Raw genomic sequence first — 12,524 nt, 5'->3', positions numbered from 1 at the left:
AGACAACAGGAAGAGGGCAAGAGACTGTTTTGGTTACTACCTTTCCTTCCGAATACATCTTTCAAAATGTCATTGTTTAGTATTGTAGAAACCAACAACCTTAATGGAAAAACACTGGCATATGTTGGTGTAGGCAACATGGTGTCCTTTGGATGTTTTGGACTACAACTCCCATGATCCCTGACCATTTGCCATGCTGGCTGGGGCTTATGGAAGCTGTAGTCCAAAATCATCTGGAGGGCACCTGGTTTCCTGCCACTCACATATGTTGACTTGCCTTTCTCAGAGGGGATTGAAAAGGAAAGCAACGCAGAAAGCACACTGACAAGTAGAGAGCGTATAACCACTGAGAAACGAAAGTGCCACCAGCTGCTTAGACTAATGAAAAGGAAAGGGGCAAGTAACAAGGAAGGTGACTGAGCCACAGTCTTAGTCATGGAATTTCAGCCTTAACCATGAATGATCCACAGAATCTAATGAACCAAATTCCACCTCTGCCTGGAGGTAGGCATTCTACCATTCACACCGTTCCCCAGGGAACCATCTAAGGAGGGAATAGATTCTGGAGGCTTTATCTCATGGCTAAACGTCTCTCCTGGTTAGTTCTTTTTCTTTAATCTACTTCCCTCTAAGTCATCTCCTGCTTGTCCTCTCTCTCTACAATAAATGAATAAATCGTTCATCGTCTGTCGCCAAGAGATATAGCTACCTGCAAGCTGACATGCACCACCCTTTTGATTGCCTAAAGTGTTTGCCATCCCTTCCAATTTTATATCATCTCCAGATTCACTGCGGCCACCTTTGTGTTCATTTAGAGGCTGTCGGCTGAAGAGAGAGGCGTTCCTTTTGTTGCATTCAGTGGAAAGGACCGACTTACCTGAACAGTTACATTTTGCTTGAGAAAGTAATTTTGGATTGACGTGTTTATTGATATGCACAAGATGGAGACTTGAAATCGAAACAGTATCTTCTCAGGTATAGAAGACAAATGAGCAATCCCAATCCCCGAGATCAAGGATTGTTGAACCTCACCCCTTTCAAGGGCCTAATTCCATTTTTGGAGACTACAACTCCCATGATCCCTGACCATTTGGCATGCTAACTGGGGCTTATGGGAGTTGGTAGTCCAAAACTATCTGGAGGGTTGCCTATCCCTGACTTGCTTTTCTTAGAGAGGACTGAAAAGGAAATAAACACAGAAAGCACATTGACAACTAGAGAACATATAACCCTGCGAGGGCCACAATCCAGTGGTGGGCAGGGCTGAAGGTAAAATACCAGCATATTTGAGCTTGAATCTCTTACTGTCAATAACTAAGCCTTAAGAGAGGCACTTCAACCATTTAGAATGGGGGTGGGGCACAAAAAGCCAATAAACCACCAAATTATTGGCAGTCAGAAGGTGGGGCCAAGGAAAGTGGGTTTGGGAGGGCCAGATTGAAATTCTAGATATGCTAGAATTGGCTCACAGGCCTGAGGTTCAACACTACTTTATCTGTCATCTTCTGGGTCTAAACCAGATCTTTATGTATTCTACTTCATAAAAGTTCTACTTTTGAGATCTGATTAGTTTACTTCAACAGTATTCCTGTGTAAATGTCACTACCTATCATCGATCAGGAGCCATTTTGTCTGGCTGGAGCAGAGGGAGAGAGAGATTAGACTCTCTTCAGGTGGGAAGAGATTATTATTGCTTGAATAAAGCTTTGTGGATTACTTAGCAAGCCTCGTTATTGTCTCCCAAGAAGGCAAGAAGTTTTGAAAAATACGACAGTTCCCAGCCCTGCATTTTTCATACGTTAAATACATCAGCCAGGATACCAGTGAAAGAAAGTGGATTGATACTTGCATTATAGCTCAAGGGCCCAACTCTGTACAGGAAAGCGGAAGGTCTGTATTATGATCACGGCCACTATTCTGCTCTCTAGAGAGGCATCTGTTTACCAATTAACAACACAGCCAAACATGCATGCAAAGAGATTCAAACCATTGTTTGCTACAATGCAGATTCCCAAGCTGCACTGCAGCTAACCTCATTAAGTCTATGGATGGGAGGGAGTTTGAACCTCCAAGAGCAGACAGCTTTGCTGATAGTACTCTCTTTTGTCCCAGGGGCAGCAAAAGGGAAAGTGGAGGGCTCTGGTGGCCATAATTTTAACATCCACAAGGAAAGACACAGAAGCAAATAGCCCATGAACAACAGGACACGCAAATGCTGGTCGCTACCCCTACCACAAACACAAAGCTGCCAGTCTTAACCAGGTATGAACAGTTAATAAAAACGAAGTTAAGGATTATACAAAGTATAAAATCTAATACAAAGTAAATAAATTAAAATTAACAATATTTTCTCAGAAGAACACTTATATTCATAAATTAAACATCAAATAAAAAGTGCTCTTTTTCTTATGGCCAAAAGATCATAAGATGTTTAATTTATGAATGTAAGTGTTCTTATGAGAAAATATTGTTACTTTTAATTTATTTACTTTGTATTAAATTTTATACTTTGTGTAATCCTTAACTTCGTTTTTATCAGCTACCCCTACCAGACTCAAGATGGAGTTGGTGATGGAGGGAAGTAACAATGGCACACACATGCCTGCAACCAGGCGTAGGTGAGGTCACAATGGCCCTGTTCAGAAGACACCTTAAACCACAGGGGTTGTGACATTTTTGTTAACAAAAAAAACTTCACCACCACGGTTTACGGTGTCTTCTGAACATGACAAACAAACGGGGTCAAGAAGAATCAACATTGAGGAACTAGCAAATAGTAGTGCCTTTGGACATTGTAGCACCAATGAACAGTGGTGCAATTAGGAACTACTACACATGGGGGAAGCTTATTCATTCCTCCCACAATCCCATCTTTCTGGACTCTGACATCAAACCAATATACCTAATAGGAAAAGTAGTATGTAGCAAGAGTTGCCCCTAAATCCCTTTCTCCAAGGAGCAGTTGGCAAAATCCGTGCCAATCCAAAAATAGCTGCATGCTTTGAGAGTCCTCAGTCCTAGATGTGCTTACTTGGAAGCAAGTTGCACTGAAAACCGAGTCTTGCTTCTGAATGGAGTAACATTAGGCACCATTCTTACTGTTTTAAGCTCAGAGACTGTAGCGCAAGACCCCTGCTGGTTGCTGTCATCTTATCAACAGGTGCTAGCTAGAGTTAGATGACTGCCATTTTCTCCCCCACCAGAATTCAGTGGCTTCTAATTACCCTAAACCAGCCTTCCCCAACCTGGCGACCTCCGGATATGTTGGACTGCAACTCCCATCATTCCCAGCCAGGATGGCCACTGGCAAAATCAAAGCATTAGATTTGATGCTTGCGCAAGGATGGAAATAGGGGTTCCCACAAGTGGAGTAGCTTGCGGACTGATGCTACTGATTTAGGCAAGAAATGCATTCCTTGAACCATTGATCAGGTTGCCCTAGTTTTGCAGTTGCTATTGAATGGAGTAGTCAAATTGGCTTATGACTTGCCATTTCCTACACTGCGGCTTTCACTTCCATTCATCTGTCAATGCCCAATAAAAAAAATTCCCTTACACGTTTCAAAAAGGGGGGTAGGGGTTAAGAACATATCTTAACTAGAAATCGCACTTGTATGTACTTACCGAAATTGTACCATTGTCTAGACCGACGGACAGCCTTCGCGTTTCCGGATTAACACACATGCACGAACATGGAGCTGTAAATAATAAATAGACAGGTTGATTAAGTTAAGAGCATTTACTCTCATTGCTCTTGAACAAGGGTTGGCAACACAAGTGCCCGTGGGCCCACTAGCACCTGCCAAAACCCTCCGGTGTGCCTGCAAGGCCCCTTGCGCTGCCTGCCTGTCACCCACCTGCCCTGCCCACTAACCAGGGGGTCCTTGGTTGTAGGTGGGTTTCCCCCTTCCCCCAGATTTTTTGGCAGAAGACCCTTTTCCCTCACCTCTGTTGAAGTTAATGGAGTGATATTGCTCCATTGACTTTAACAGAGGTGGGGATGAAAGCCCCCTGCCAAAAATAAAAAACATCTGGGGGAGCAAGAAAAGCGAGAATCCAGAGAAAGGATGTTCCCAACATTTTAAATGCCTCCCCACAGCAATTTGCAGTGGAGCCCAGGACACTTTTTCAAAATGTCGTCATCATCATCATCATCATCATCATCTTTATTTGCAGTCAATTGACCAGAAAGAGGAAAATACAAATAGTTTCAACAGGGATCAATACATTGAATTAATTACAGAAAACATACCATTAAAACATATATGGAAATAATGCATAGGGATCAAGTGTGGAAGGGAGCAGAATCAAAAGTAGGATACATAAATTAACGTTAGGTCTTGAGCTGAATATATTCAAACAATTATACAATCATACATGGTCTAGTAAGGATGGCCAGGTTCAAAAACTTGGCGACCTGTATGGTAATTGTTTTATTTTGGCCCTGGAGGAGACTAATCGTCAGGGTCTCTGGGGATCGGCCGGGCAGAGCCTGTGTGATAGGACGTATCAACTCCTTTCTAATGTCATCATAAAAATTGCAAAAGAGCAGGACATGAATAATGTTCTCTACTTCAGTTTTATTGCAAGGGCAGCATCTTTGACATAAAGGGATTTTTTTATATCTACCTTCCATCAACTTGGAAGGGAGGGCATTAAATCTATCCAGGGTAAATGCCCTCCTATACTTGGGGACAGTCAGCCAACGTAAGTATGGAGGGCTGCATTTATCAAGGTGACTACTTAAGCTGAGTGAGTAAGGGGAGCATGAGCCACAGGCAGCTCCATGTAGTTCCTGGCGGTCTATATCCATTAATCGCTGTCTAACAGTCGATTTAGCCTTTAGTAGATCGATTGATAGCAGATGTCAAATGTGTCTGTGCTCCCCAAAAGCTTGCCTACTACTGCTGTCGAAAGACCACCTTGCCAGTCGAATCCCAATCCGAAGGGGAAGAGGAGAGGAGAAAGGAACCTAGCATGTGTTCCCTTTTCCCCTAAAAGCAGATGTATCAGGCTCACTAGCAAGGATTTCACATCCAAGAGCTCCTTTGATCCATGCACTAGTGTTGTGGCACAGGGGAGAGGAATCATGAGACATTTGCACTCTCCAATCCACAGACCAAGCGCTGGGCCTCACCTGGGCTCCTTGGGCCAGCTGTGGACCAGGAGCCGGGCTCTTCACTTCACACTCAAGGACACAAACAGAGTGGCTTGCCTATCACCTAGGAAATATCCTTTAATCCACAGCATTGCCTTTTTCATACTATTCTGTGCAGCTTTGTTTGCAAGTCCCCAGAAATACTTAGTTCTGTTAGAAGTTAACAGTCACGAGTAGGATGTTTTCCCTATAGCCCTCTGCTTTCCCGACTGCATCCTAGCAACAGGTTTCTGAAGAGGTTCTACTTCAGTGCTCTTTAATCATTTCAATAAAGAACTAATACAAGTAGCTGCTCGGCTGACGCTCAGCGGCCTCTCCTGAATTCTAATTTGATAGGCTGTTCCTTTGGAACATTGGATAACATATACCCCGATATTTAGCTAGAATTTTCACCCCAGTTTGTTTTTAATGAAAGAATATATGAACACGTTCTCTTCTTTTTCTTAAGTCTGCAAACTGTAACGTACTCAGATGACAACCCAGGGGGGCCATAGCATGTGGCGGTTTTCTCTCCCCCACTGGCCTCATGCCGTTGTGAAAAGTCCCGCACCGCTTCCTCACTGAGGTTGCAGAAGAAGATGCAGAGGAAAGAAAACGGCCATGCTGGAGGGCGGGGAAAGAAGAGACCATGGATCCACCAAGTCCACAAACTTCTCTGTTCCCACCAGGGTGGACAAAAATCAATGATTTTTAAAAAAATAAATTTAAAAAAATGGATTTTTTAATTTAAATTAGTTTTTTTTTAATAAAATGCTTTTTGAGGAAACATCTATCTAAAGTTAGTTTTCTATTTAAGATACATTATAGTCCAAAGGTTATTCATCATGAAATAAGGATTAGTTTTTAATTAAGTAGCATGTGGCTGTTTAAATTTTTTGGTAAATGAATTCCATTAATCCATTCACAATGTCATGCTCTTCCAGAGGTTTCTGTAAGATTATTTTTCTCCTTCCAATAAACTACAGCAGAAAAGTTGTCCAAATATGAATGATTAACCTATTAAACTGGAGATAGTTCACCTCACAATAATTTCATAATTACCTATCTATGATGTATAACCAATAGTATAACCAAACCAGTATTATTTTATGTAAAACTAATCGGAAAAGTTGCTATTCTAAAAATGAACCCTTCATCTGGTTGTAAATATTAAGATTATATCAGCAAGAATGAGTCTTTGGTAACTCTGAGATGTGTAAAATATAGCGAGGAAGAGTGCACTTTTGGTGATGGTGGTGGGAAGTCACATGATTAAATTGAGTCTGAGTAGTGATTTAAATCAAATTGATTTAAATCAAATCCACCCTGGTTCCCACCCCCATGGATGGTAAGCAAGCAACTGCCTCTGCTTTCTCTCCTGCCTTGCCCAGGCAGGGCTTAGAATAGATGGACCCCTCCGTCTATCAAGCATCAATCTTGTAGGATTGCACTCTCAAAGCCTTTGTGAGTCTAAGAAGAAACTTTTAATCACCAAGAACGTATTTTAAACAGTGAGGCTGTGAGTGAAAACGACATTTGTTTGCTTTTTAAGGCTATTTTAGTTCTGGTGTGTTACTATAATAATGAAACAGAGAAAGCAATAGGTTTTGATTGCAAGTTCACACTCTTCCTAAAAAGGCACCTATATTGATGTTTTGGTAAAACAAAAGTTTGAATTAACTTGAATGAACTTTTTTGGTTTTTTAAATTTTATATAATCTGTTGACAACCATACTTTTTATCAAAATGCAAATCCAGGCTTGTGTTCGCGGTCAACCAAATTTGTCCCAATAAAGAGTAATATATTCTGGATTGCTCAAGATATCAGTGTTGGTAATAAATAACTTGTCTTTAGACAGAAGGAGGTCTTGATGACATCCTAGCAATATTAATATATACTACAATATAATAATATATTCAATATGTTAGCGAGTGCTTAGATAGAATCGCATTTTATTCATTCATTCATTCATTGATTTGATTTGATTTGATTTTGACCTTGTCCTTTCTACCAAGAAAAATGGTACTCCAGGCACTTTAGTAGAACATGATTTAACTGGTACTACTACTACTATTAACTTCAAGTGTTCAGTCTTATAATTATGACTGAAGAAAATTATCTAAAATATAATTATCTTGAAGAAAACAAATAATACCTCAAAAACCATGGCTAGTTGGAGAATGTTGTCTCTAACCTCTCACAGGTGTAAATGTAAAACTCACAGGTTCTTAAATCATAAGCAGGACAGATACAGAAAACATTCATACAAGATTTGTCTCTTAGCTCTGCGTATACACATTCCTGACAACTAGCTTAATGTCAGGAAATCTTCACGTCATCATTTGCATCATTATATTGGCACAATTATCCTAAAAATCTCTTTGCTGGCACAGTAATCCACAGGATTCTGCTATCAAAGAGGCTGGGGTTTTAAGAGAAACTATTCAAAGACTAAAACTAGTCTTGGAAACACAGCAATTGGTCGATAATTGCACTACTCTCAGTCTAGGCCTCATTTGCAAGAGGGTTAGGAACCTACACAACATATTTCTAGATGCAGTTACAGCAGGAAAAAACATGCCTTTCTCGTTGTGCTTTCTAGAATTAATTATTGTGGGACACATTTGGGGGGAGTAAAGGCTGGCTAACAACATATAAAAGATAATGTCTTAAATTCTAAAATAAAATATTTCATAATCCAAAGCTGTTCAACTTCTCAAAACAACAACAACCGGTCCTTGGAACAAACTGGGGGAAAAACATTCCGCACCCCCTGATTTTTCCAGTCCCACCCCCTCCAGACCTTCACATCTTTAGTTCCAGCATACTGCCAGTTCTAAGATTTTTACTTGACATGTTTCATTAGCTAAGACAATTATAGAAATATATTTATTTCCAGCCTCACAGCATGGCTGGCTGGGGCATGCTGGAAGTTGTAGGCCGCTTTTTCTGTCTAAACATGTATCAGATTGTGCTTAAACCATTCAGCTATGTCTAGACATCCGCAATATAGTGTTTATGCCATCCTTGTTTTTCCCATTTCTGTAAATCAATGCTTCCCTCATTGATTTGAATTCCACAAAAGGTTCTTCAGTACTTTGTTCTTAGCCTCCAACATCCAGCTACCAACACATGCCACTTTCTATTGTGGGTTGCTCCTTTACTCTGCCCACCTTAGTTCCCCAAAGTTCCTTATAGCCGTTCTGAACAACGTTGACTAGCCATATGACCTACACACCTCTCTTCTGCATTTCCAGCCTATTTCAAATACTGCCTCCCAAGTCTGGAAAATTTATCCCAATGGCATGTTCTGGTAGTATTTGGGAAATGTTGCTTGGGGAACATAGTGCAATCCTGTTTTAGGACTTTCTCAACAGTTATGAGGGCTAAAAGCTTTGATGCTCAGGTAGAACTTTCAGTCCCTTCCACCATTCTTGAAACACTTTCACTTCTTCAATCATTAGCCTTTATAAAATCTCCATGTTTACTCTTGGGACCATGTTATGTTATCATCCAAGATTTACTTTGTTTATGGACTCAGTCGTCACAAAAGTTTTATTTAAAGAGTAAACATTACACTGAACTCCGGTTACTCTTCCCACATCTCCCTGACCACTCCGGCCATCCAACCGCAGCTGCCAACCAGCCTATTAACATTTTGAAATCTCAGTTCCAGAACATTATCACTGTTTTGATAACAAGTTCAAGTTTATATTAAAATGTTGCAGCAGACCTGCTGGTATTTGCATCTCAAATACTATTCCTTACAGCCAATTCCCACGTTTCTTTTTACCATGCAGCAATACAGAATAATATACAAAAGGTTACTTATAATTAAGGCTAGCAAGTAGTTGAACAATCATCTATTTCTCCTTGATTATATTTAAATAAGTTTGCATATAATCAAAACCTCAGCAACAGTGCCTTCAGGAAGTATTTGAAAAGATGCACAGTTACTCTGAAATCTAACTTCGAATTTGACAAACAAAAGTTACTATTCATTGTTAGCTTCCCTTCCTATAGATATTTTCTTTCATATATTTGATAAGCTCAAATGTAGGATATTCTGTACTATGGTAACATCCTACACCAGGTTTCCCCAACCTGGTACCCTCCAGATGTCTTGGATTAAAACTTTGAGCATTCCTGATCACTGGTCATGCTGACTGGGGCGGAGGAGAGTTACTGGTGGTAAAAGTGAGAAGAGAGAAAGTTGGCTGTGGAGAAATACTACTAGGTATCACAAAATACTTACATGGCATTGCGTGGTATATGCTTGGCCAATATTGACCGCTGTCTCTCTTCATCCATACACGAACGGTTCTATAAAAGAGGGAGAGGGACATCTTTAACATTTCCCCATAATTCACGGACACAAGTGCCGACAGTGAGGATCTATTATTTATTAATTTATTTGATTTATATACCACCTTTTTTCCTCCAAGGAACCCAAGGCGGCTCCTCCTCTTCATTTTATCCTCACAACAACAATCCTGTGAGGTAGTTTGGGCTGAGAGTCTTTGACTGGCCCAAAGTCACCCAGTGAGCTTCCATGGCTGAGTGGGGCCTAGAACCTGAGTCTCCAGATTCCCAGTCCAACACTCTAGCCACTACGCTACATTGGATTTGGCTGACAAGGCTTCTGAAGTCCTGCCAGTCATTAAGGATTAGCCAAGAGAGCTGAATTTAGACCCACTGCCCTTTCCATTAAAACTGGGATATCCAACATAATGCTCAGGAGTGCCAACATGCCTGAAGACACCACCCTTGATACTTGCCAGGCTCTTTGCCCTTCCAGATTTTATTTTAGTTAAGATGAAAATGAAAACAACTCTAGGAAGCTGGCAGGCTGCAAAGTGAAGGGCTGCCCTCCAGCACCATCTTAATTTTGTTTCAAAAGAATGATTTTATGTTTTAGAGCTCAGATTCCCCCCTTTTTGGCAAAGCTATTCTTTCGCTTTCTTGAAATTAGTGTTTGGTGACCAGCCGTGCCCACCATAGCAACCGTTTTATGAATGGGCAAGACAACCCCCATTCTTTGAGAGCACCCATGACACCTTCACAAAATGTCAGTTGTAAGCATATGAATGTGACTGCACTACCCTCATATTGCTATTCAGAGATTATAATTTTTTTAACAAGTGCTGTTGATTTTCCAGCAAATTCTTGAGTCTTCCAGTCCACTAAAATCCAATTTGTATGTTTGACTTCTATTTAGCAAACAAAACTAAAAGGGAAAAAAGTACATGCTTAATTTTATGTGCAGCATAAATTTTTGCAAATGTTTATCCTATAGCCAAAAGGAAGTTGAACTGACTTATTTTATTAGGGAGTGAAAATCAATATCACACACACACTTAATGTTATATTCAAACAAACCTTTACTTGGACATTTTTCTGGAATTGCAAATATTTTAAGGAATGACAATTCAGTACTATATATTTCCTTTATATCTGATGCTGCTGTTGTTTTTTTAAATGAAGGCAATGAAAAATGAACATGCTGATTTTAGCATGTACAAAGAGCTGGAGGTACATTTGTCTGGTATTTTATCTTTCCAGAGTAGGTTGGATCCTGAGTGTCCCTTCTATAAATGGATGGAGGCCCTTTGTTTCTCAGAAGGCTTTCAATCCAGCAGGGGCGATCTCAATGGTGGAAAGGGAGGGGAGGCAATTTTCAGTGATTCCGTATTTTTCTGGAGGGCGCCCCAGCTATCAGCAAAAGTTGCCTGCCCACTTCTGCTGACAAGAGTGTCCCATGAGCGAAACACCACTCTCAGGATGCTCCCATCAGCAAAAGGGAACCTGGGATCTAAGCCTATGTTTCTAAATTAATGGGGGGGGGGAAATATACCTGTAGAATATTTTAATTAGGAAAATACAGCTGTGGAAATCACTCCACCTCATATCGCTGCTTTGAACCCAGCTACACGGTTGACAATTTGCAAAGAGAGCAAGTTAAATAGATCAGTTGGCAAGTGCAAATAAACACTTTTGCTCCTGTTATACCTATACAATATGAATGTCGTTATGTGCATTGTAATTCTAGCATTATGAACTTCAATCAGCTGTACCTTTTGTGAACAGACCCAATGCTTCAAAACTATACCAACTCATATGTCACTTGTAAAACTAGCAAAAATGTTTAAAGGGGCCTCAAGTAAATGTTGGAAATGTAAAAAAGAAGAAGGAACTTTTTATCATCTTTGGTGGACTTGTAAAACAGCCAAGGCTTTTTGGATTCAGATACATTCATTAATCCAAAAAATATTGAAGACAAATATAGAAATGAAATCAGAAGCATTCTTACTTGGATTAATGGATAAACAAATACAAGAGAAGGGGGGAACTTTGTTTTTATATATGATGACAGCAGCAAGACTACTTTTTGCACAGAACTGGAAAGACCCAGTAATACCGACAATGGAGGAGTGGATGCTGAAGGTGTTAGAACTGGCAGAAATGGCAAAACTTACAACAATAATGAGAGAAAGGTCAACAGCCACATTTATGATGGAATGGAAACCACTGATAGATTATTTGAAAGAGACAGAGAAAAATGATTTATTTGTTTGTGGTTTTTAGGTTAAGAGGGGGGAAGAGAAAACAAATTCTGTGAATTCAAGGTTGTAACTTAGGTGGAAGGGTAATTAAGAATATAAGGGGCATTTCAGGCATGAAGAGGACGGAAGAAATATATATCCTAACCTCACCCTTAAATGTTTTTTAGTAATTGTAGTTGTTGTAGTTGTTATACGTAGTTTTGTGGGTATGTAAAATGTGTGTGTATGTATTATGTGTGATGCTTTGTTTAGATGTTGCTGTTGAATAATAATAATAATAATAATAATAATAATAATAATAATACCACCACCACCACCATACCAACTCACAGATGCCTTCAAGTCACCTCTTTTCTGGATTGAGTCTTAATTCACACCACACGTTTCTCTCTCTCTCTCTCTCATGCACACACACAAGATATACCTTCCTGCAACATGTTTAATTCAGCTATCCAAACTGTTCACACCGTTAGAGGTACAAATATAGATGCTGCTTCAGCCTAGCTATGTCAACTGATGGTCTGCCATGTGCATTCGTGCAGCAGCTCACAGTGCCATTTCTTCTCCATCTTCCCAAAGATGGGACACAGGCAGAGCAATAAAGCTCTAGTAATGCCATTCGAGGCCCGACACGTTCCATATTACAACGGCACATGTGTAGGACTTAACATGCTGCCCATATGTAGCCCTCTCTCAAAATGGCTGTTGATTAGCAGCCATTTCAACAGGGCTGCAACAGAGGAAGCAGTGAGAGAGAGTAGCCAATGGCTTAGCTGGGATCAACTGCTGTTTCCTTTATTATTTATTTATTTATTGCATTTTT

General features: G+C 40.2%; 1 protein-coding gene across 1 annotated transcript in view; it reads right to left on the bottom strand.

The window, feature by feature from the left end:
* The window catches only part of WDFY2 (WD repeat and FYVE domain containing 2), a 55,517-nt gene that overhangs the window by 16,391 nt on the left and 26,602 nt on the right, over nucleotides 1–12,524 (bottom strand). The window contains exons 2-3 of the mRNA XM_063125230.1: nucleotides 9,394–9,461; nucleotides 3,625–3,698 (exon numbers count right to left, since the gene is read on the bottom strand). Of these exons, the coding sequence (XP_062981300.1) occupies nucleotides 3,625–3,698; nucleotides 9,394–9,461 (142 nt within the window). The remainder of the gene's footprint in view (nucleotides 1–3,624; nucleotides 3,699–9,393; nucleotides 9,462–12,524) is intronic.

Source organism: Elgaria multicarinata, chromosome 4, assembly GCF_023053635.1.
Source record: "Elgaria multicarinata webbii isolate HBS135686 ecotype San Diego chromosome 4, rElgMul1.1.pri, whole genome shotgun sequence".
NCBI classification, from domain to species: Eukaryota; Metazoa; Chordata; class Lepidosauria; order Squamata; family Anguidae; genus Elgaria; species Elgaria multicarinata.
This window is presented reverse-complemented; position numbering and strand designations above follow the sequence as displayed.